We start from the raw sequence: 23,588 nt of genomic DNA on the forward strand, positions 1-23,588 counted from the left end.
CATATCACCACTTTAACACAGGGAAATTACAGCCTTCATCTTTTTCTTACAGTCTCCCTCCCATTCTTATCACTTTCTAGTTGTCCCTTTCTTTTTCTTGGGTAGCTTTCCCTGAAATGCTTCTGGCTTCATGCAGAGAACAGGTACAACTACAGGGTCTGAATCTATGGAGAAGAACATGGTATAGGAGGGAGGGATGCAAATTTATGAGGCACTGGGGAATCCTTTGAGGAAGATTCTTTACAGAAAGCGTGGACTCCATTTTAAACAAAGTGGAGCCAGATTGCTGGCACAGAAAATTGGGAAGATTTGGGGGATTATTTAAACTAGGTGGTAAGGGAAAGGCTGACGGGTTCTGAGAAACATTTAGGTCAGACAAAGACATCTGCTAGGGATGTCAGTAACACGAGAAACTATGCATCTAGCAGTAGAGGAAAGAATTACAACAGCACTGCAGGAAGCAGAAGTTGAAGTCATTGAGGTACAATCCAAAATGATAATGGTGCAGATAAGCATGTTATATTAAGAAAGTACATCCAGGAATAAAGTCTACAGATGTCTATGTGCTAATACAAGAAGATTAAAGGCAAAAATAGCTGAGCTTGAATTCCCAGCAATAGAAAGGACCTCACGAGAACAGATATTTCAAGAGTGAAGTAAGACAATCTAGTTCCCTATGCACAGTGTGACATAAGGCCCCATGTGACTCTGCCCCTGTGGCCCCACCCCTCCACTATGATCCCACTCCCACATGCAATACACATTGGAAAGAAACATTTGTATGACTCATACACCTTCCAGGTTTCTAAATTAACTGTATCAACTCAGGAAAGTGCATAATTGTGCATGACGGAATGAAGACGTCTGCTCAGTGTGCAGCTGCAGTCTGGAAAGCAAACAAGAAGGTACAATGTATAAGGGACAGGATGGAAAACAACATGATAAATATTATAATACCATTATATAAATCAATAATACTGTCTCATCTGGAATATTATGTGCTCCAACCCCCCGAAAGTATATTGTGGCAATAAAATGGGTTCAGGTAAAGGTAATAAAATGATTAAGGGCATAGAAAAGTTCTTGTAGGAAGAAAGGAGAAATATAAGGAGGGACATGATAAAAGTTTATAATATATTGAATGGGATAGCAACGGTAGCTTGGAACCATCTGTTCTCTGTGTCTCACAATACAAAAACAAATGGGCAGTCAATTAAATTAAAAGGTGGCAAAATCAAAACTGCTAGGAAATCATTTTTCCAGGCAACGTATAATTAGAGTGTTGAACTCATTACTACAAAATGTCACTGAGGCCAAACATTTGGCAAGCTTCAAGGGAATGGACATTTATATAAATAACAAGAATGTCTAGTGCTGCTATAATTAATGCCAATAAACTATGGAAGGGATATTAAACCTCATGTTTCAGGGTTTAAACCAATCTCTACCAGTTAGAAATTAGGCGGAGACAATGTTGGGGGCAGATAAAACAAGTATGTTTCAGTCTAGATGATTTATTTCAGATTAAGAAAAACAACAAATTACAGAGTTTCCATGTGAGAGTGAGAGAGTGACTACAGTGAGTGTCCCTGTATCTGTACTGAAATACAAAATGGCAGCTTTCCCCCATCAGCAGGGAGGTGATCTCCCTACATACACACACAACACAGAATGACAGCATCTCCTTCCCGTTACGTAGCTTTATAAAGAACAAATTGGTTTGGGAAGGAAACAATTCAGAACTGACATGATAGAGGTATATATTGTTTACCCTCTCTCATAAGGCAAGAAAAAAAGGCCATCCAATGAAAGAAAAAGGTAATACAGTTACAACTGAGAAGAGAAAATATATATTTTATGTCATGCATGATCAAACTGTGGGACTCACTGTTAGAGTTTACTGGGGCCAAGAAGTGACATTCAAATAAATTAGACACCAACAGGAATAATAAAACTATCTGCAATTATATTAGCTTGCTAAAGTAAACACTCATGCTTCAGGACATAAGCCAACCACTAGCCTTTAATGCATGCAGCTAGGAAGAACATTTCCCCCATAGGCATGTTAAAGTATAATTTTTAATCATATGGATTTTACACCTTCCGCTGAAGCATTTGATTTTTGCCCCTGTCAAGAGACAGGATACTGGATCAGATGGCCTTTTGTTTCGAGTGGTTCTATGCTCCTTTTGTTTCAAGGTCTCCCTTCCTGCTCTACAGGGGTGGTCCCCTCCATATTGTGAACAAATCTCTGCCAAGTTATTACATAGTTATTTATTTTTCAAATGGCTTTGTAGAGCAGATGTTCCCATGTGAGCATTAGCTCTTCTTTTACTTACATTTGCTGTGCAAATTGAACACTGAACCTAACCCAGATCCCATGGAAGTCAATGGCAAAACTCCCACTGAGTTCATCAAGATCAGGATTTGGCTCACTGACTTACATTCTGCTGCCCCAGAATGAAACTAGCAAGCAGTAGACATCAGGGGTGCTGGAACAATTTATATAGTGGGGGTGCTGAGAGCCATTGAACCAAACTGTAAACCCTGGATATGAGGGAAACCACTTCAAGTCAGGGGGTGAGGCAGCACCACCATCATCCCTAGTTCCAGCACCTACGGTGGACACAGATGTTAACATTACTTATGCTACTTTTCAGGCTGTTTAACATGAGAGTTCACAGGTCTGACTCTTGCTTTTGTCTTCCTCCTGGATGAAAACCCTTGTAGCTATTTTAACCTGGTGGTGCTGGACAAACCTTTAAAGATTCAGCAGCTCAGTTCAGATAAACGCTCTAAAATTCAGAGGCCTAGCTGAAGCTTATCTAAAATAGCTAAACTGCTACAAAATTGGACTGGAAATCTAGTCACAACTTGCTTTCATGGGATTTTCAGTAGTGATTGGTTTGGTTGGTCCAGAAATAATAATACATGGCACTTACATAGCACTTTTCACCCACAGGTCTCAAAGCACTTTACAACGGAGGGCAAATTTGATCATTCCTGTTCTATATACGGGGCAACTGAGGCCCAGGGACTGTAAGTGATGTGTGACATTGGACAAAACAAATCAGTGGCAGAACCAGAACTCAGGTCTACTCACTGGCCCACTGCTCCGCCCACTGAAGAAACAGTCTGCCTTTGGGTCTCTTTCAACACTTCTCTTTCCATTTCCATCTTGAAGAAAGAAGTTCAGAGGCTGCAAAAATTAAATTGCTTTTTTTTTTCAAACGTTAACCAAATGTTTCTGAACTTCAAGATCCTCAATTCTAATTTAGCTAGACGTATGAAGAAAGGTCAGAGTATGTTATTGTTTTATATGAACGCATTAACTGGGAGCAGTACCTTCTATTCAGGCATTTTCATCCCTATTTTCTTCAGAGACCCTGTATTTTTGCCATGCTGTTATTAGACTTTTCCTTTCTCCGAGGCTATGTGCCACAGTATACCAAAAGAAGCCTTTGCCTCTGCAGCCCAAACGGCAGTCAAAGCTAGAGACAGATAACTCTCCACAAGCCTGGAGATCGGAATCAGTTCAGATATGCTTTCAAAAGATTTGGGGGGTTTAATCAAAAGATTCTATGGCTTTCTTGTGTGACGTTTCTCGTACTTCAGATCCTATCTAGAAGTGTCACCCAAAAAACCTTTTGTTTCCTATCCCCATTGGAACACCAAATTGGAAAGGCACATGAAAATTAAAGTTGGGGGTGTGCAAGCCTATTCAGAAATTTAAAGAAAGGTTTGGTTCAGGTTCATTTCGCAAAGTGTGCGAAGTTTTGGCATGATGGGTGTTCTTGTTTTCTCTAAAACAATTCACCTGCCCCCATCTCCAAATGATTGCAGCTCATCGTCTGGCAAAGCATTGTTGTGTTGTTTTGAGAATTTTTTCTCATTTTTTGTGCTCATTCCTGAAACCGTTGATTGTGTGGGTAATCTTTATTCACACTAATATATCCCACTGACTTCAATAGTGTGTGTGGGAGTAAGGATTATAGGATCAGCCTATACATCTGTTCAATTACGCTGGCCAAGATCCAGTGCAGAAACCTGTGCATTTGTCTGGCAATGACAAGAAGCAGGAGTGAATTTCTCAATTATAGTGTTAGAAATAAAACAACTTTGGGTGGTTCACCAAGAGATTAAATGGCTCAAATGGAATTATGGCTCCTGTCAATGAGCCCAGGAAGCCTGCTGTTACATCCTTAAAATATACTCAATGATTTGTAACTAACCAGCAGATCTGTTTGACTATGAAATGATTTTTAACCAAGCAACAGGTTTGTTTAGATACCAGAGAGTTTCAGGGCATGGTAGCACTTTCTTTCTTTCTTTTTTAAGAAACATTTTTAACTATAAAAAAGGTAAAGAGATTTTTTTTATAAAACCTTTTTACAGTTTATTTCCTATCATTAATTGTTAAAATATAAAAAATGATCTAACTAAATGAAGCAGGATGTTAAATGGTGAATTTTGACTGTGTAAACAAATAAATAATTATTTACAATCTTTGGCAAAACAAAGTGAAGTTTCATTGATCTCATTCTCTCCCTCCTTTTCTCTCTCACAGGCACACACACACGCGCAAAGAAAAAAGGAAAAGAAAAAAGAAAATCTTCATAAATAATTTACATAGAATAGGAAAATTATGGTACAATCTAAATATTAACATCTTCATCCCCACACTGATGTCTTGCTTTCACAAAACCAAACCAAAAAACCCTACATGTCCATCACAATCATTACATTTAATGAAGTCTCCCCACTTTCTCACTGGGACTTGGGGATACAATTTGAAACAACAAAATATGAATTGCAACAAATTCAAAAAACCTCATAAGGAGGATTTTTTAAAGGGTTTGTTCATATGAAGAGACTGTAAAATGTGCAACTGAATTCTTTCTAATGAATATAGCAGTAAAATCTATTTAAAAGGAAAAAAAGAGCTGAGTCAACATTTGGCTCACCATGCCCTATGATAAGGCAAGAGATACTGTATTATTCCCTTAGTAAACCTCATCTGTGATTAAAATTACACCAGCATGAGTTTTTTTTTTTTTTGTGAACAAAGCTCATACATCTTAAACAAAACAAAAAAGTGTTAAATACTTGCATACTATTGTATAACTGAATAACTGTTGTATCTGGTTAGAATAAACACTGGTATCCCTTCAGCATTATTTAAAAAATAAAACAGTTCTATATACAGCAGACATAGGTAACAATACAAAATACTAAAATTAGGATAACAGTATATATATTAAGGTTCCATTTATAAATTCCTCATTATTATTTATTTAATCATGTGCTACTTTAGAGAATGCTGGATTGTCATGACATAAAACCGCATGTTTAAACAAGTGTGTACATTGCTACAATGATAGCTTCATGGTGTGATACGCTTTAACAGATTGTTCTAGCATTATTTGTTAATGCATTACTAATGCACTGTATGACATGCTTTAAAAATAAATTATCAGAGAAGGTAGCAGTATGTGTAATCATGAGAAATATTAACAAAATATTTATAACTGGAACCTTAATTTCTGAATTACCAAATTAGGTAATGGTAGCGTGGCTACCTTTTCATAACTCTAGATCAGGATTCAGTATGTCAAAGTGCTTTTTGCAGCAGAGATGGGAAAGTGATGCAGGTTCAACTTGTTCCAGATGGTCGTGAAATATGTTTATGAAGAGGAAATGCAAAATAAGATGTACACTGGCCAACTGGAAACCATTTTATAAAAGCCACAGTGGATGGCCTTAAGTGCTTAACTGAATTGTTATGCTTTCTTATATTGATGTTTAAGTTCTGGTTCAATTGTATTTGTCCTGATTTAAGTCCATACAAATAACATGCATTGTTATTTCTAGTGAGACATTATTAGAAACTAAAAATCTGAAGTTTCAGCAACTTCTAATCTTAAAAGGTATTTTTGAAAGAGTTAGTAAAAGCATCTTTATCAGCTGAAAGATCTTTTTGCATCAAGCCATCTTCATATTATGTGGCCTTCACTTTATTCTCCAATGGCTTCTTCATTATTAGGCTAGATATTGTTGGTGTTGTCCCTTTGTTATTTTACCGAAATTAGGCTCAGAGGTTTTGTGTTACTGAGGTCCAGCCCTGATCGGAGCAAGGGAAGTGTCAACCCTAGGCATAAAAAAGTGTTTTTTACACTTTTTTTCCCCACTTGTTTAAGACAATGGATGATACTCATCCCCTTTTTCTCCATATATATATAAATACATTAAGTAATTACACTTTATATGTAAACGTCATTCCTTTGTAAAAAAACAAACAAGTCTTGCTAAGTTTTCACTCTACAAAAATGTTCTAATGTATCAATCTGCTTTTGCTTCAGTGGTGGGTTGGACGCTCACATTTAGGTCCCATTAGTCCTCGTTTTCAGAAGGCACTTGAGCGTAGGATTGGCTGAGCACTCTTGGCAGCAGGGAGGTACAAAGTCAGTTGAACAGAAGGCTGGAGGAGGAGGAGGTACACAGAAAGAGATGTTGGGAGTACCAGGATGTACTGAGGTGTCTAGGTTGCACAGCATCTACAGTACTTTGCTGGTAATGCAGCAACCATAGCTCAGAAATCTAAAGCAAAAGAGAAACCAATATTAATTGGTGCAGAAGCATATTTGGTTCGGAATCCAGTAAAAATGGAACAAGAGCTTAAATGTGCTACAGTAAAGGGAAGCAGCCTGAGTAATACAAAGATAACTTTTCCTGTTCTGAATTCATTTTCTTATAAATGTGAAAATATAGTACTATTTAAAACATTGTGGATGGTTTCATTATATTTTAAAAAAAAATTGGAGAATGCATGAATCACCATATTTGAAGGTTTTTAAGAATAGGTTAGGCAAACACCTGTGAGGAATGGTCTCGTTCTTACTTAGTCCTGCCTTGAGTCCAGGGGCAAGATGACCTATTGAGGTCCCCTCCAGTCCTACACTTCCATAAAATGATAATTGAAAATATCCGCTGAATCCTTAATGCCTCCTTAAAGAAGGGCTATCCATAAATGTGCAAGTGCATGAGTAACCCACTGCTGAATACGTTACAAGTCCTGCTCTGATCAACAGAGGATATGAGTTGTTACTTCTCCCAGCTAGGTAACATTGGCTCTTTAGCTCAAGCTGTAGCAGTTCATACTTTTAGCTCTAGAGATTCCCTGCTTCAGTCCTTGTGTGTCAGACATGAAGGTAACCATCACACATGCAACACGCACTAATGCGCTGGGTATGCACACACAGTTCCAAACAAATATCTCCCTCAGATAATTCCATCTTCTTTTTCCAGGCTGATTGTATTAAGCATGTGTTTGTCGTTATTCAGATTTACATTAAGACTAGTGGGATCCAAGCTATTTTAATGAATCAGTATCTAAATTATGCTGTGGTCCCTTCCGGCTTTGGAACATGTCTTCTGGCTGAAACTTATCAGGACTATTGCTATATGTTATACAGTCATGCCCTGATTCGGGAAAGCAGTTAAGCACATGGCTTAAGTCTATGTTTCAGGACAGCACGTTGATCAACTCAAAATAAACTCCCTCTTGTTTCATTCATAGTTAACAATTGATTGAGTTATTTCAGAATGATTGACGGATTAAGGATTCCATTCAACAACTGGAAGATACTTTCTATTTCCATCATTTCTCCCTAGTGCAGTGGTTTTCAAACTTTTTTTCTGGAGACCCAGTTGAAGAAAATTGTTGATGCCAGAGATGCAATGGAGCTGGGGATGAAGGGTTTGCGGTGTAGGGTGTGGGAGGGGCTCAGAGCTGGGGTGGAGGGTAGGGGTGTGGGGGTGAGGGCTATGGGGTGGGGCCGGGAATGAGGGGTTCAGGGTGTGGGAGGGGGCTCTGTGCTGCAGCAGGGGGTTGGGGTGCAGGAAGAGGTCAGGGCTCTGGGCTGGGGGTGCAGGGTCTGGGATACAGTAGGGGCTCTGGGTTTGCGGGGGGCTCAGGGCTGGAGAAGGGGATTGGGACACGGGCTTACCTTGGGCGGCTCCCAGTCAGCAGCACAACGGGGGTGCAGAGGCAGGCTTCCTGCCTGTCCTGGCATTGAGGACCACGCTGCACCCCGGAAGCAGCCAGCAGCAGGTCTGGCTCCTAGGTGGAGGCATGCAAGCGGCTCTGTGCGGCTCTCGCCTGCAGGCACTGCCCCCCTCAGCTCCCTTTGGCCGTTTGCTGGATAATGGGAATGTGGAGCCGGTGCTCGGGGTGGGGGCAGCGCATGGAGCCCAGTGGAACCCCCCGTCTAGGAGCCGGACCTGCAGCTGGCCACTCCTGGGGTGCAGCGCAGTGTCAGAAAAGGTAGGGACTAGCCTGCCTCAGCCAGGCAGCACTACCGGTGGGACTTCTAACGGCCTAGTCAGCAGTGCTGACCAGAGCCACCACAACCCAGAGCCTTACATGCTCTGACCCAGTTCTGGGTCGCGACCCACGGTTTGAAAACCACTGCCCTAGTGCATACATTTTATGTGCACTGGCCTCTTTCAAATAGTTCTGTTTATCTGGGAGACTGAAGTAATTGAGGCATAAGTAAAACTTTCATAATTGCCTAGTTCACTGAAAAACTAACCTCTGCATTCATATTTGAGGTCAGAGAAGTAGACCATTTCTTGAGAGAAGACAAAAAGACCTAATCGTCCACCAGCATAGGTCTTATCATAGATTGGTCCAGAGTCTACCATGACCTGTTTTCCTTCATATACTAAAACTCTGGAAAGAAAGACATATTTTGGGTTAGTATCTTGAATCAACAGAACATTCCAAGATTGGACATGTAATAACAGCTGTCAGATGATGATATGATGTTGAATTCTAATGCTAGATGCCGTGTAGTACAACTTCATTACATGGGTCATTCCTCTGTTGTACCTCCCCCGAGTCTGGCTGGTAGTCATAGCCCATTTATTGGAAGCCCTGGTGCTGTTCCATGAGTAATTTTATGAACATCATCTGCAAAGAATTTCCCAAATCCTTGTGTTATTACAGCTATGTCTTCTGGACTGTAAAGAAGGAGTGTTACGTTCTTAATGTTGATTAGCCACAAGCCTCTTTATGCTCAGAGGTTAGCTTGAGAAATATACACATAATTGACTCACAGTAAGTCTGTTACCTCCTCACAAATAAATATACTTTAATGACTATTCAAAAACCTATCTAATTTTTCTTTTTTCTATTAGAATTCCCAGTAGGATGAAGGAGCTTCATGGACAAGGACCGTATAACCTGCCACATTAGATTAGGGCAATGGGCCCACTAGAGCAGTATCCTGTCTGATAGTGGCCAGTACCAGCTGCTTCAGAGGAAAGTGCAAGAAACACCATAGTGAGTGTGCAACTGTGATATAACCTGCCCATAACAGGAGTATCTTTCTATACATTATTTAGTAAGAATTCAAGATATTTTATTTAATAATATTTAGTTTATGTAAATACTGAACAGTCCGAATGAAATTGAACACATATGATGTGTGTGTGAGGAGAGAGAGAGAAGTTATTTAAAATCTAATAAAATGTTCCAAAAATAGAGAGACACTCTGCCATGAATGAATCAGCAGCACTGGAATTAACAAACAAACCATTAAAAGCCACTACTTCATTCGAAGCGAAAGCTATATTACTAGGAAATCTGTAGGCACTGAAACACTTCTTACTTTATTAATCCTGTTTTAGGCCTGTGAATCAACTGCCACCTGTAGGCAGTATAATCTTTCCAGCCAACATTCTTGGGGTCATGCCACAAGGTACGTACCTACAATAGGAATACAAATGCTTCGTTAGAAACAGTTTGTACTAAAGCAACTGGATATCTGATCACAGCTTATTTTCTTTGTATCATCAAACTAAAAATCACTTTAAAATTTAGTGACACTGAACTACATTCCCCCCACACTCTGATCACCTATATTAAGTCACATGAAAATTGCCATCTTCAGTTATACATCAGTTACCCTCAAACAAGTAGATTAATTCATAGATTCATAGAGTTTAAGGCCAGAAGGGACAATTAGATCTTCTAGTTTGACCTCCTGTATATCCCAGGCCATAAAATTTCAACCAGTTACCTCTGTATTGAGCCCAATAACTTGTGTTAAAGAATATCCTCTGCTAAAGAATATCTTTCCAGAAAAATGTGAAGATATTAGAGATGGAGAATCCACCACTTACCTTGCTAGTTTGTTCCACCCTCAATGTAAAAAAAATTATACCTAATTTCTAATTTGAATTTGTTTGGCTTCAACTTCAAGCCATTGGTTCTTGTTAGGCCTCTCTCTGCTAGATTAAAGAATCGTTTAGTGCATAGAATTCCCCCCTCCCCACACACACACACACACCTTCCCCAGGAAGGTATTAGACACTGTAATCAAGTCACCTCTTAGTCTTCTCTTGGATAAATTAAACAGATTGAGCTTTTTTAGTCTCTCCCTGCAAGGCATTTTATTTATTACTCAAAGCATTTTTTGGCTCTTTACTTCACCCTCTCTAATTTTTTAGTATCCTTTTTAAAATATGGGCACTAGAACTGGATGCAGCATTCCAGAACGGGTCTCACCAATGCTGCATATGGATGTAACCTCCCTCCTCCTACTCGGTATTCCCCTGTTTATACATCCAAGGAGCACATGAGCTCTTTTTGTCACAGCATCACACTAAGAGCTCACGTTCAGTTGCTTGTCCACTCTGAGCCCTACATCTTTTTCAGAATCACTGCTTCCCAGGATACAGTTGCCATTCTGTAGGTATGGCCAAGATTTTGTTTGTAATGTGCCCAGCTTATCCAGTGATCTAGATCACGCTATATGACTGGCATATCTTCATCATTATTTACCTCTCTGGCAAGCTTTGTGTCATCCAAAAATTTTATCAGCAGTAATTTTATATTTATTTCCAGATCACTTGATGAAAATGTTGATAATTGATGAAAAAGTGCAAGGAAGGTAAAGGTGAGTGGAGACCTGGGAATATATTTTATCTTTGAGTTCTGTACATGTTCAGACACACACACACTCTCACACAACATTCACCCTACAGAACTGATCCTGCTACACTTACCTATGTGAGTAGCTACATTGAAAGAAATGGGACTAATCAGCTGAGTACGGGCTACTGCAAGACTGGCCCAATATTTATTGTACATTGTTTCAGATCTCTGGCACAATAAAACTCTCCAGGAAGGCCCAGACCCTGGAATTAACTGTATGCAGTTGGATCCCTGTGCTTGTGCAGTGCCCCACTGACTTCAATGGACTTCCTTAGGGTCACAAGGGCCACCGTGTGAAGTTATTGCAAGATCCGGATCTACATGGGAGTTTGCGGCAAACTTGCTGAACACAGCCACGTTCAGAAATATAAACATCAGATATATGTGATGCCCCAAAGGTGGGTGTTTAAACACCCATCTGAAGAGAATAAAGCCCATGAAGGGCTTTTAGAAGTAGTGTAACAACAATACTATCTCCAACCTGGAAGAATGACCTGTACTCCTTGTCCTTTGATTTTGCAGGTTCTTTTTAACTACTTTGCATATTCTCTTTTATCTATGTATATTTTGCATTACTGTGAAAACAGTACAAATAAATCAGAACAAAACCACCTAAAAAGACTGGCAATTTTATCCAAAAATTAAAATAATATTGAAAAGTAATTTACCATTTTCCCTACTCTTATTGGCATACTGAGCCTCAATGCCCTTTTTTAATTGGTAACCGTTTTTTGTGTCAGCCCCCTTTTTACAATATTGGTCACTCCTCAATGGTATGAAGACTTGATTCTCTTACCTGTCCAGGTGTGTTTCCAGTGTGCCAGAGAGCATTTCTCAAGTGCTCACCAGTGCCAGTCGTAGAGTTCACTACTTTGAGTGATACCCCTGAATAACCATAAGCCCTGGTGGGCTTGTCCTCCCAGTAGGTCTGTGTGACTTGCTTCCACATCAGGACATAAAATCGACTGCTGGACTGATAACCAAACACAAACCCGGCATAATCGTCATCACGGTCTGTGTTAACGTAGAATGTGCCACTGAAGTCAACAGAGGTGAACTCATCAAAACCTGGTAGGGGATTAAATGTGCAAGATATTCAGTTCCTCCATGTGTTGCAAATTCAGAATGCTTGAAAGCAGACTGTTATACCATTTCTGTTGCTTTGGGCTTTCTAGTTTGTTTGGTGTGGGGGTCTTTTTGTGGGGGGGGGAGGGTTGAGAGAGAGAATGAACTCATATGTACTGTTTATATAGTACTTATATATCTGTTCTGTCTCATTCCTTAAACCGGGATGAGGATAAGATGATATCATCCTCTCTTTGTACCTTTGTTTCTGAGTACTCTTGCATTTCTCTGTCCCTTTCCCTTTTGTAATACCACTGTTACAGAAACAACATGACTTGATAGCCCTTTTAAACAAAAAACTAAGATTTATAGTGTCTTACATTAGGATCCCTTACTGTACCAATTGGGAGCAAGGAGGAAGCATTTGGCAGGAAGAAAAACTAATGTGTTGTATGTTTGCAAGCCTGCCTCAGTCCTGATTTATTCAGATCAGTGAAACAGCTATGCTCCCTCTTACCTATCAGAATTAACTCTATAAAAATGCATGTGGGGGTTATTGTAGGTAGGTCTAACATATAGCAGCTGACATTCCAAAATGAAATGGAATCAAGTAGCTCAACAGGCTTTTCTCTCATATGCAACCTCAATACAGAATGCTTTTTCTTCATCAGCTGAGCAGAGAGTTGTGCTAACAGCAACAGGAAAAAACTCTGACAGGTATATACACGCAGGTACTCTCAGACACTCAGGATATATACTCCCGTTTGAGTAAATGAACCAATCCATGCTATGTTGGGCTTCTATATGAAAAGAGAAACAAGACTATGCAGTTGTTTGATGTGCTACACCAAGTATAATAGAAGTGTGGTCTAGCAGCTTGAACACTCAGGTCACTATGAAAAATTCAAAGTCCTAATCCCAGCTCCGACACTGACTCTGTATTTTAAACCCTCTGTCTCATTTTCCCTATCGGTAAAATGGGAATAATTATACTTACCTACCTAATGGAGTGTTGAAGAGAGTGCTGTAGCTAAAGTAAAGTGCTTTGAAGATAAACAGCACTATATCTATCCTAAGGTCTGGGGCTGTGTATTATTCTGTATGTGTTTCAGCCAGCACTGTTCCAAAGAATCCAGATAATTCTTTTCTCTTTTGATACTCACCTACTGCTATGCCAGGATCAGAGTTGGCAGTCTGCACCAGTTCTTTACCCTGGTGGCGAATAACCCAGTTGGGGTCAATTTGAGCTGTTCCCTTTGGATCCAGGGGGACCATCTGGAATTTTCTGAAGTCAGTTTCACTGATGTCAATATTTTCGGGGCACACGTCATAAATATCTGGGACACTGTCATTGTCAAAATCGTCTTTGCAGATATCACCTCTGCCATCACCTACAAGCAGAACACATACACAGGCAAAAATTGTTAGCATTGTGTACCTCTCTCCTTCTCTATTTATATAAGTCAACAGCTGTTCACATAGGAATTACTACACTGGAAGAGACCAGTAGCCTATGTAGTGTGCCATCCTGCCACCAACAAGGACTTGTTGCAGACGTAAAATGCAGATGCAGACGTAAAATGTCTTTAGTGCACTTGATCACCATTGTATTCTTCAAGCACAGGCTTTCTGACGGGAAGAAGGAGAATGAACCTCAGGAAACAAATCAAAGACTTTCTGCAGTTCAACTTGGTGGGAAAATGGTTCCACATTCCACTGTCTGACAGCCAAGTAGAACTCCAAATTCTGACCAGCTGTGCACTCCTGCACTTGTTTATCTTAACATTTAAGATAAAAAACTATGCATTTCCAACTTTATTCCCTTTGCCAATATCAAAGAAGCAATTCTTGAATCTATATGAGGATTTTAATTATTCAGTGCATATGTTGCTGAAGTTCCCAGTGGTCCTGACTGCTGACAGAGTTGATTTTGTTTCAAACGATATTGAAAGCATTTGTCCAACAAGCCATGTCGTCCACAAACTCTATCCACATCTGCAACTTAAAATTGTGTGGCTCACATGAACATCTTTTGGTTTTAGTTATAGTCTGGCTTTTGCCAAAGTTGAACAAGATTTATTCTGCCGTTGATGATGATGATGATGAGCAAGTCAACCTGTACTATTGATTCTGTGGGATAGTCTTCACAGAAGTGCATTCACACACACACTGGCCTAGACCTCCATAGCCCGGCTGAGCTGTGCTTGGCACAAGACCAGGAGGAGCAAAAGCTGGCTTTAATGGAACTATACTGCCCAAATCCCCAGATCACCCTTGGACTACAGAGGTCCTGATAGAAGTTAGAGCAGCCCAAGGGCTATAGGGCCACTACAGAGATTGGCAGGGCACAGACTTGTGTAAGTCATTCCCTCTTTATCCTAGCCATGGCCCTTTACACCAGGATACTGGGAGGAGAGGAGGTGTGGGAACTGCTATCACTGTTCTATATCACCCAAGGACTTCCCAGTGCAGATAGAATCCTCAGGGGGCTATAACTACCAGCTATACAGCGCAAAGTAACCAGAGCACCAATCGAGAACTGGTCCACTGTAAATGTATCCTCACTATGAACATATGAACTAAATTTTGCTTTCAGTTACACCAGCATCAATGTGGAAGAACTCCAGCAATTTCATATACACTCGTGTAACTAGGAAATATCTCATATGTATTTATTTTGTGGGTCATTACTCAAAGATATATCAAAAGTATATCTCAGTTTTTATCTTAAAGGATCACAAATTGTATTATATAACATATAAAACATATATACATATTATATATATATATATATAGGTAGCACGTCATTAACCACTGAACTGCAACCATTTACATGGTAGACCATTACACCTATTTAACAGTGACCTAGACTACAGCACAACAATTCAGGAAAAGAAATGAAGAAAAATACTGCATCCATTTATGCAAGTGTATGGTGCACATGATCAACACATACCTAAAGTGCTTCCTCTGTGAAACAGTTTTTAGTAGAGTTGGTTGAAAAATGGCAAATATTTTCCATACATATTTACAAATAAATGAATATTTTTCATTTGTTTAAAATGTTATGGAATATTTTGATTCTTTCAATAAAAAACTGAAGCTGAATACCAAAATTTTTCAGTTGTGTTGGTTTTCAAAACCCAAAACAGTTTTTTAAATTAAAAAAAATCTAGTTTAATATTGCATCAAAAATTAACATTTGAAAAGGAAAAAACATTTTCCCAGAAAATGTTTTTTTAATCAAAACTATATTATATGTTTGACAAGTTCTAGTTTGATGCCTTAATACAGTGCTCCAAGTTCAGACATGGCATAAGCAGGAGCAAATTCACTGAGGTCAGTGATATCAGGCCTGTTACCTCAAGTTCAATTTGGTCTGAAATGTCTTATTTCTTTTATCCATGGGAAAAAATATCCTCGGCATTAGTCTATGCATGCACCAGTTCTTCATGTACTTAGAACTGAATCAAACCCACACTACTTGGTTCTTACCATCAGAGTCCTTTTGGTCAGGGTTGAACATGAGCCGACAATTGTCCCTGTCATCAGGAACACCATCATTGTCATCATCGGAATCACATGCATCCCCTTTGCCATCCTTATCATGGTCAGCCTGGTTAGAATTGGGGATGTAGGGGCAGTTATCTTGGTTGTTCTGGTGACCATCTTCATCTATGTCCTCATTGTTGTCACACTGGTCACCAACCAGGTCATTATCTATGTCAGTCTACAGAAAAAAACAGGCAACAACATTAGCCTCTTGATTGTTACAAAGCACAAAATTGAGATGACATGTTTCCTTATTCTCTACATTTCTCTTCCAGTAACTTCCCGAAGAGTTCCTATATGGTGGTGACAAATTTCTATGAAGTAGAAATGTAATAAAATTTCAATTTTTTTCACTCTAATATGAGGAATGTTAATGAAGACCTTACTGAAACTCGGGCAAACATTTTCCGACATGGCTCCTAGTTTACGTTTGTTGGTTGGAACCTACTGGTCCTAACTCACAGGTCTGATACATCCCCTTTACACTGCTGAACCTTGGTCAGATCTAGCCCACAGGAAATAACCCTGATGTAAAGGAGTTCTCTGTGCATCATAGGGTATGTCTACACCGCAAATAAAAACCCACAACTAGCCCATGCCAGCTGACTCAGGCTTGCGGGGTTTGGGCTAAGGGGCTGTTCAACTGCGATGTAGATGTTTGGGCTCAGGCTGAAGTCCGGGTTCGAGAACCCTCACAGGGCATGGGCCAGCTGAGGAGTTTTAAATGCAGCGTAGACATACCCATAGAGTCATAAAGGTCATGCCAGGGATGTGGCCAAGGTAGGAGGTTTGCCTGGAGTGCCACTGCATTCTGGCAATTTTTGTTGCCACGTAGAGCCCTTGGAGCCATGGAAAGCCAAGTGAAGTTCAAAGCAGACCTAAGGCTGCTCTAACTTGCAGTGGGAGCCAAATTATTCTCCAAATGGCACAGGGAGTGAAAATGTGGGGTTAAAGACATCTTTGCCCCAATCCCTCAAGCTCTGCACGGAGTGGCACTTAGCCAGACCTGAAAATCAGGGCTGTTGTTTTTCACATATAAGGAAGTTTAATGCCTACATTGAAGAGGAGAGGTTTTTTTATATGTATAAAATGTTAAAGGTCCAAAGAAGGATGGACAATTCAGATCTAACTTTTCAGTCTTAAAGCCAGCTGTTTGGGGTTTGACTGCAACTGTTATACAATTTAGAAATCTGGGATGGACACTAGAGTATTCATTAGATACATGGCAGGACAAAAATCTGATGTAATTATTTAATAAAACATAGTGCAATGTGATAAAATTCTTCCCTGGAACATAATTAACATTGCATGATATCATATATGCATCTATTTTTTGCTTGCATTTCAGCTGGCCCGACAGTCCCTCATGAGAGTGTGTTACCTCATATTATTGAAGTCTGTGCAAGCTGTTGATCACTTTAGATTATCTTTAGTGACCTGATGATCACTTTAGATAAGCTATTACCAGCAGGACAGTGGGGTGGGAGGAGGTATTGTTTCATATTCTCTGTGTATATATAAAGTCTGCTGCAGTTTCCACGGTATGCATCCGATGAAGTGAGCTGTAGCTCACGAAAGCTCATGCTCAAATAAATTGGTTAGTCTCTAAGGTGCCACAAGTCCTCCTTTTCTTTGTGCAAGCTGTGTAGCTCTCATATGAACTGTCTTGCCCAGACAAGGTTCTTAAGGTATGAGTGGCTGCTATTGGGCTCAATGAAGTTTAGTTATTATAAGCCCTGAGGTGAAGCTAAGTGCAATAACTTTGCATAATTATAAATTCCAAAGCATTCACCTGAACCAAGGCAATATTCGTTGTTAGATCATTGAAAACCTGCAAAACTGTTTTTCATAATTTTTGCTTTCAGTTCATACCAGAACCTGCAATTTACCACGAATACCATAAAAGAGCTGTTCATATATTATGTTGCCAACCAGGGCAGTTTTCTTTTCATGTAAAGTGGGTGGATTGCAGGTAGAAGAGAATTATCACTAAACAGAGTGCATCATTGCCATAATGGGCCTTTATGTTTTATGTGGAAATGAAAAATGAGCAAAATACGGCCTTTTCTTTTCCACGCATTGTTATGTCTCTTCTGTGAAGGAAGGGGCATGATTCTCCTACCACAGGTCTGAGTTACTGTCACTGAAATCAATCACAGTTACTCACGTCCTGTGATAGGAGAAAAGGGCCCCTCCAGTTCAGAAGTGAATTTAGGCTGCATTTTGCACTGGCGGCTTGTGGGATATCAGACTTTTAAAATCACATCATTCAAATTATGCATCTGATGAAGTGAGCTGTAGCTCACGAAAGCTCATGCTCAAATAAATTGGTTAGTCTCTAAGGTGCCACAAGTACTCCTTTTCTTTTTTCAAATTATTCTGTATCCTGTGATAATAAAAGAGCTTCCTGGCCTTTTACCCAACGAGTCTGTACTGTATCTCCCACACCCACACAGAGCAAGCAGCTAGCTAAAGATCATAAAAGGAAGGCAAGATGGTCTAATGGGCAGGGCACTGGACTGAGAGTCAGGAGACCTGGACTCCATTTCTGGTTCTGTTGCTGATCTGAGACCTTGGGTAAGTTAATTAGCCTCTCTGTCACTCTTTCCCCTCCCACCTCTTGTCTATTTAAGCAATACGTTCTCTGAGGCAGGGACTGTCCTTTACTATGTGTCTGTACAGTGCCTAGCTCAATGGGGCCCTGATTTTGGTAGAGGTCTCTATGCTTGACTCTAATGCAAATCATCATCATCATTTAGTTTAGTTCCTTAAACATTTTCTCTCTCTCATTCTCTCCTATTCTGAGGTCAGCATTAATACATGCAGTTAAAAGGTTGCTTTCAGAGTTCCCACTTCAAGAGCAAATCCTCCCACCCATCGCTCCTCACACAAATGGGCTTAGTGTTTACCTGATCAGGATTGTGCACCAATGGACAGTTATCACAATGATCGCCTACTCCATCCCCATCTGTATCTCTCTGGTCAGTGTTGTAAACGTATGGACAGTTATCTCGTTCATTAAAAATGTCTGTGAGGGTAAAAAAATAATGTGACTGAAGCAGATAAGAAATCTAGCATGGCTGGTTCACATACAGTAAGATATACCATTGCAGAGGTCAGGCCCCTACTTAAATTCCATTGAAGCCCTATTTTGAGGGTTAAGTGGCTCTGAAGAGGTTCGTAGCCCTCTGCTGATCCTCTGTCAGATGTGAGTTTTATTCATGGTACATTTTATTTGACATTCCATTAAAGCTGCTTCAGTTTTATTGTACTACCACATCACAACAAGAAATGAAAGAGCTACTGAGGAATGGGTGTACAGTAGAACCTCAGAGTTACAAACCCCAGAGTTACGAATGACTGGTCAACCACACACCTCATTTAGAACTGGAAGTATGCAATCAGGCAGCAGCAGAGACTAAAAATTAAAAAAGCAAATACAGTACTGTACTGTGTTAAACGTAAACTACTAAAAAAAAATAAAGGGAAAGTTAAAAAAAAGATTTGACAGGTAAGGAAACTGTTTCTATGCTTGTTTCGTTTAAATTAAGATGATTAAAGGTAGCATTTTTCTTCTGCATAGTAAAGTTTCAAAGCTGTAGTAAGTCAATGTTCAGTTGTAACCTTTTGAAAGAACAACTATAATGTTTTGTTCATATGAACAACCTCCATTCCTGATGTGTTCGTAACTCTGAGGTTCTACTGTAATTTCACACTGTGGGCCAAATCCTGCTTTCCTTACTAATGTAAAAACTCCCAGATATATTTCAATGGAAGTTTTGCTTTTGTAAGGATGCATGAGCTTTGAAGAATTTGGCCTTTTATATTTGTGAACCTAAAGAAAATGTGTATTGCTAAAAAAGTAGGATTTTTTTTTCATTTTAAATTACTTGGAGTTTTATTGCTTAGAGTTGGAACTACCTCCCCAGAATTTTTGAGTAATGTTCTGCAATAAATACTATATCACAATGGAATTCCTGAGGAATTCTATATAGCAATGCATTGCATGAGTTTATGCTTTAGTGCTAAATGAACTCATCTTAGTATAACATATATATCATTAATTGTACAGCGTTGCCAAATATTCAACAGACACCCTTCCTTCTCATTTTGCAACAAATTGTCCTCTCCTTCCAAAATTATTGTCATGGTGATAAAAAAAAGTTAAGACAGTGTTGGCACAAGTGCCAGAAGATGACACTATGATCATCTCTTCAATTATATGGCTTCTGGAGCTTTATATAAACGTCAAAATATGGAGCCTCAGCCAAAGATACAGAGTTATGATTTCCATTCATTGCACATGCAGAAATCCCATGAGCTCTAGTAAGAATCTGATGTTGTGAGTGATGGGAGAACTTCAAAAGGTTCAGCAGTTCAATTCAGATAAGCATCCAAAAGTTACATGATTACTGAAGCAAATGCAAGACCAGACATTCTTCTTCTATTTCTAACACTCCTGGGTTTCAACCGTGTTAGAAATGCTTCAAGAACAAGCTTTCTAAAGATATTTCAATATTTTTGCTTCCATTTCTGGCCAGAACCAAGACTAGAGAGGTGTGTACAAATAAGCAAAACTCAGAGGGTGTTTGAGTTTGGATTGGTTTGAGCTTTGTATGATTATCCAGGTCAATTCTGATTTTCCCTGGCCCAGATTAATATCCTCTAGATATTGCCTTAACCAATATCTTTTTTTCTCTAGTATCCAAACAGGAAACAAAAGTAGCATATTGATTGCATCCTGATTATTTTTGAGTCAGGAAGAAATTCTTCCCCTCCTCTGAGGGATATTTGCAAGGGTCTTGGAATGGGGTGGGGAAGTGTGATTTATCTAGAATGTTGGGCAGGGATGATCTATTACATTCACGTGAGTACATTTCACATTATTTTCACATAAGATTTGAGGACTTCAGCAACACAAGCCGAGGTTATGGGCCTATTACAGGAATGGTGGGTGAGATCCTGTGGCTTGCAATGTGCAGGAGGTCAGACAAGAGGATCCTGATGGTCCTTCTGCCCTTAAAGTCTTATGAGTCTATAATCAATGTCCTGTGTTCAATGCAAAGCATGGGGATTGGTGGACCTTGGTCTTCCCATTTTTTCCCTATATTTCTGATTGCAAAATATAAGCTGGAACTGATTTTATCTTACATACAAATGCAACCAGCCCATCCATTTGACCATAAGGCAAAGTATTAGGTCTGGAATAGTAACTAATTCTGAACCAGTTGCTGTCTGGTTTATTGAATAAGAACATACCATCACCATCAATATCCACAGCACATGAGTCACCCTCTCCATTATTATCCGTGTCAATCTGAGCAGGGTTGTGCACATACGGGCAATTATCACAGCGGTCACCAACTTCATCCTTGTCATAATCAAACTGACGGGGGTTGAACAGAAGAGGACAATTGTCCTAGCGAGCAGAAGCAAAGGATTTAAGAATATAAATCACAGCTTGGCCTGAGACATTATTTCATGTATCAAGAAGTATTTCCCCACCCTCCCGTCCCTCGTATTCCACTTAGGCAGAAATAAAAGTGAAAATGAAACTAAGACATATAAATTGATGTACAAGTGTACCTTTCACTGATGAGCTTAGCCCTTTCCCTTGTGTTGTTATTTACACCTCTATGAAGCGGGTGCAAAATACTAAGGCAGATTGGTAGGCATATTACACCCATTTTATACAAATGTAAATGACTACCTAATGTGCAAGGCAGTGGAGGATGAGGCCCAACGTACATGTGTAGAGAGGAGACTAGATCTCACAGAACCTTAAGAGAAGTCATTGGAGAATATTTTGCACAATTTTGTTGTTGAGCAAGCATTTTCCATGAAGACAAATTACTGTCTTAATGCAACAGCCAGACTTTACTATTCTGGATGTTCGAGGAAAAGATATAAAGGAAAGGCAAAATATGTCCTAGTTTATCAAATATTGCCATAGGGTAACAAAAAAATAAATGTGCCTGACAGAGAGAAGAATACTCACTTCAGTGTCACCTAACTCGACAATGTAACTGATGGCAATAATTTCTGTAACTGCACATGCAAAATAAATGTTATTGATCAAATGCTTGTTAAACTTTTTTTTTTAAAGTTTCCAAATACAGATCCAGAACATGAAGGCACGCAGCAAACTATACCTCATTTTCCCCTTTGGTTGTTACGTTCTCCCCAGTGCAGACAGAGCAATCAAATGTCATTTTTGATTTAAACCAGAGGACCAGCTCCTGCTCTAGTCAATATACCAAAACCCTAAGATTATGCCACAGAGCACTCAGCACAGCACAGGATAGGGTGAAGGCTTAAATGGGGCATTAGGTCCTCTTTGCCCTCCTGCAATCCTACTCTGCTCTGCACCAGGCTGTACCCCCCCAAGGATAATTGAGAGAAGACAGGACAGTTCAAAGCTGCCCTAATGCAACTGAAGATCTGATCCACACAGTCCTTAATTATTTCTTGTAAGGGAGTGTTATGGGGTGCACTCACCCCACACTGGACAGGGAAGGGTTAACTCCTGACTGTGGGCTGAGAAGCCATACCCCCATGTCCCAACTGGGCGTGCTTGAAGTGTAGCACCCCATTATAAGAGGGAGCAGCCCAGCTCAGTCTGGGCTAGCCGCCAGAGAGGAAGGATGCATGCTGCAGGCTCCAGCCCAGGAGCTGCTAGAGCCTCAGACTGTGGGAGCCGGAGACATTGAGTCTCAGGCAGACGCCCAGGCCAGGACTGCAGGAGTCACAGTAGGAACTGCCTGAAAGAGGGTTCCAAAGAGGATGGATCTAGACTGTTCTCAGTGGTAGCAGATGACAGAACAAGGAGTAATGGTCTCAAGTTGCAGTGGGGGAGGTTTAGGTTGGATATTAGGAAAAACTTTTTCACTAGGAGGGTGGTGAAACACTGGAATGCGTTACCTAGGGAGGTGGTGGAATCTCCTTCCTTAAAAGTTTTTAAGGTCATGCTTGACAAAGCCCTGGCTGGGATGATTTAGTTGGGGATTGGTCCTGCTTTGAGCAGGGGGTTGGACTAGATGACCTCCTGAGGTCCCTTCCAACCCTGATATTCTATGATTCTAAGTAGCCCAGGGAGGGACTAGTCATTGTCCCTAAAGCAGTCAGCATGTTTCACTGCTGACTAAGTGGCAAGCCTACATCTCACTACCAGGGCCTTGGGCTGAGACCCGGTGGAGCCACTACCATGGCCGCTACCCCCCTGGGCCCAACCCTATTGACTCTGGCCTCTAGGTCTCACTTCCCCGAGGTTCAGGGTGTTACTAGGGACTCTGGCCACTAGGCATCACTGCCCTGGGAGCCAGGGTATTGCTAGGGACTCTGGCAACTAGGTCTTACAGCCCAGGTAGTCAGGGGACTGCTGTAGACCCTGACTCCTATGCTACACAGCCCTACAGCAGAGAGCCAATTGGTAGACTTAAACTCTGAGGCCTAGAGGCAGAAGGCGGCTTGAGAGAGAGTGTGCACCCCGCTCTGGACAGGGACCGCCCTCCCCCCATCCCATCATATGCATTAAAATGATAAAAGACTTTTTTTAAAAAAAAAATCAAACATTAAATAAAATCTCATACTTTGTCATCCTCTACCCCATCATTGTCATCATCTTCATCACAGGCATCACCTTTGCCATCCTTATCAAAGTCTTCCTGTCCAGAATTAGGCAGATGGGGGCAGTTATCCTGTCCAGAAAAATCAGTACATTATTTTTATGTTATGTCACAGGCTCGTAACATAGGCTTGAAGATTATATAGCCCACAAGAGGCTATAAAACACATAGCTGAGGAAATCTGTCACAAGTACGTTTTAAAGACTTTGTGTTTGTTTGTTGCCAAAAATATTAGTTCATCCAGTTTTCATGCTGTATAATAAATTAAATGAAGTTGCAAATCACATTCCCCAACTTCCTTCTGTTAAAAGGAATGTTTGGAGTGTATGTTAACTGAGAGCATCTGA

General features: G+C 40.2%; 1 protein-coding gene across 1 annotated transcript in view; it reads right to left on the reverse strand.

Annotated features, from left to right (window-relative positions):
• Window positions 1-4,391: 4,391 nt before the first annotated feature.
• Window positions 4,392-23,588, reverse strand: part of THBS2 (thrombospondin 2) — a 46,301-nt gene continuing 27,104 nt past the window's right edge. The window contains exons 14-22 of the mRNA XM_073337960.1: window positions 23,206-23,313; window positions 20,876-21,035; window positions 18,526-18,644; window positions 15,560-15,794; window positions 13,228-13,455; window positions 11,796-12,067; window positions 9,672-9,769; window positions 8,592-8,731; window positions 4,392-6,597 (exon numbers count right to left, since the gene is read on the reverse strand). Of these exons, the coding sequence (XP_073194061.1) occupies window positions 6,590-6,597; window positions 8,592-8,731; window positions 9,672-9,769; window positions 11,796-12,067; window positions 13,228-13,455; window positions 15,560-15,794; window positions 18,526-18,644; window positions 20,876-21,035; window positions 23,206-23,313 (1,368 nt within the window). The 3' untranslated portion in view covers window positions 4,392-6,589. The remainder of the gene's footprint in view (window positions 6,598-8,591; window positions 8,732-9,671; window positions 9,770-11,795; window positions 12,068-13,227; window positions 13,456-15,559; window positions 15,795-18,525; window positions 18,645-20,875; window positions 21,036-23,205; window positions 23,314-23,588) is intronic.

This window comes from Lepidochelys kempii, chromosome 3 (assembly GCF_965140265.1).
Source record: "Lepidochelys kempii isolate rLepKem1 chromosome 3, rLepKem1.hap2, whole genome shotgun sequence".
Classification (NCBI taxonomy): domain Eukaryota; kingdom Metazoa; phylum Chordata; order Testudines; family Cheloniidae; genus Lepidochelys; species Lepidochelys kempii.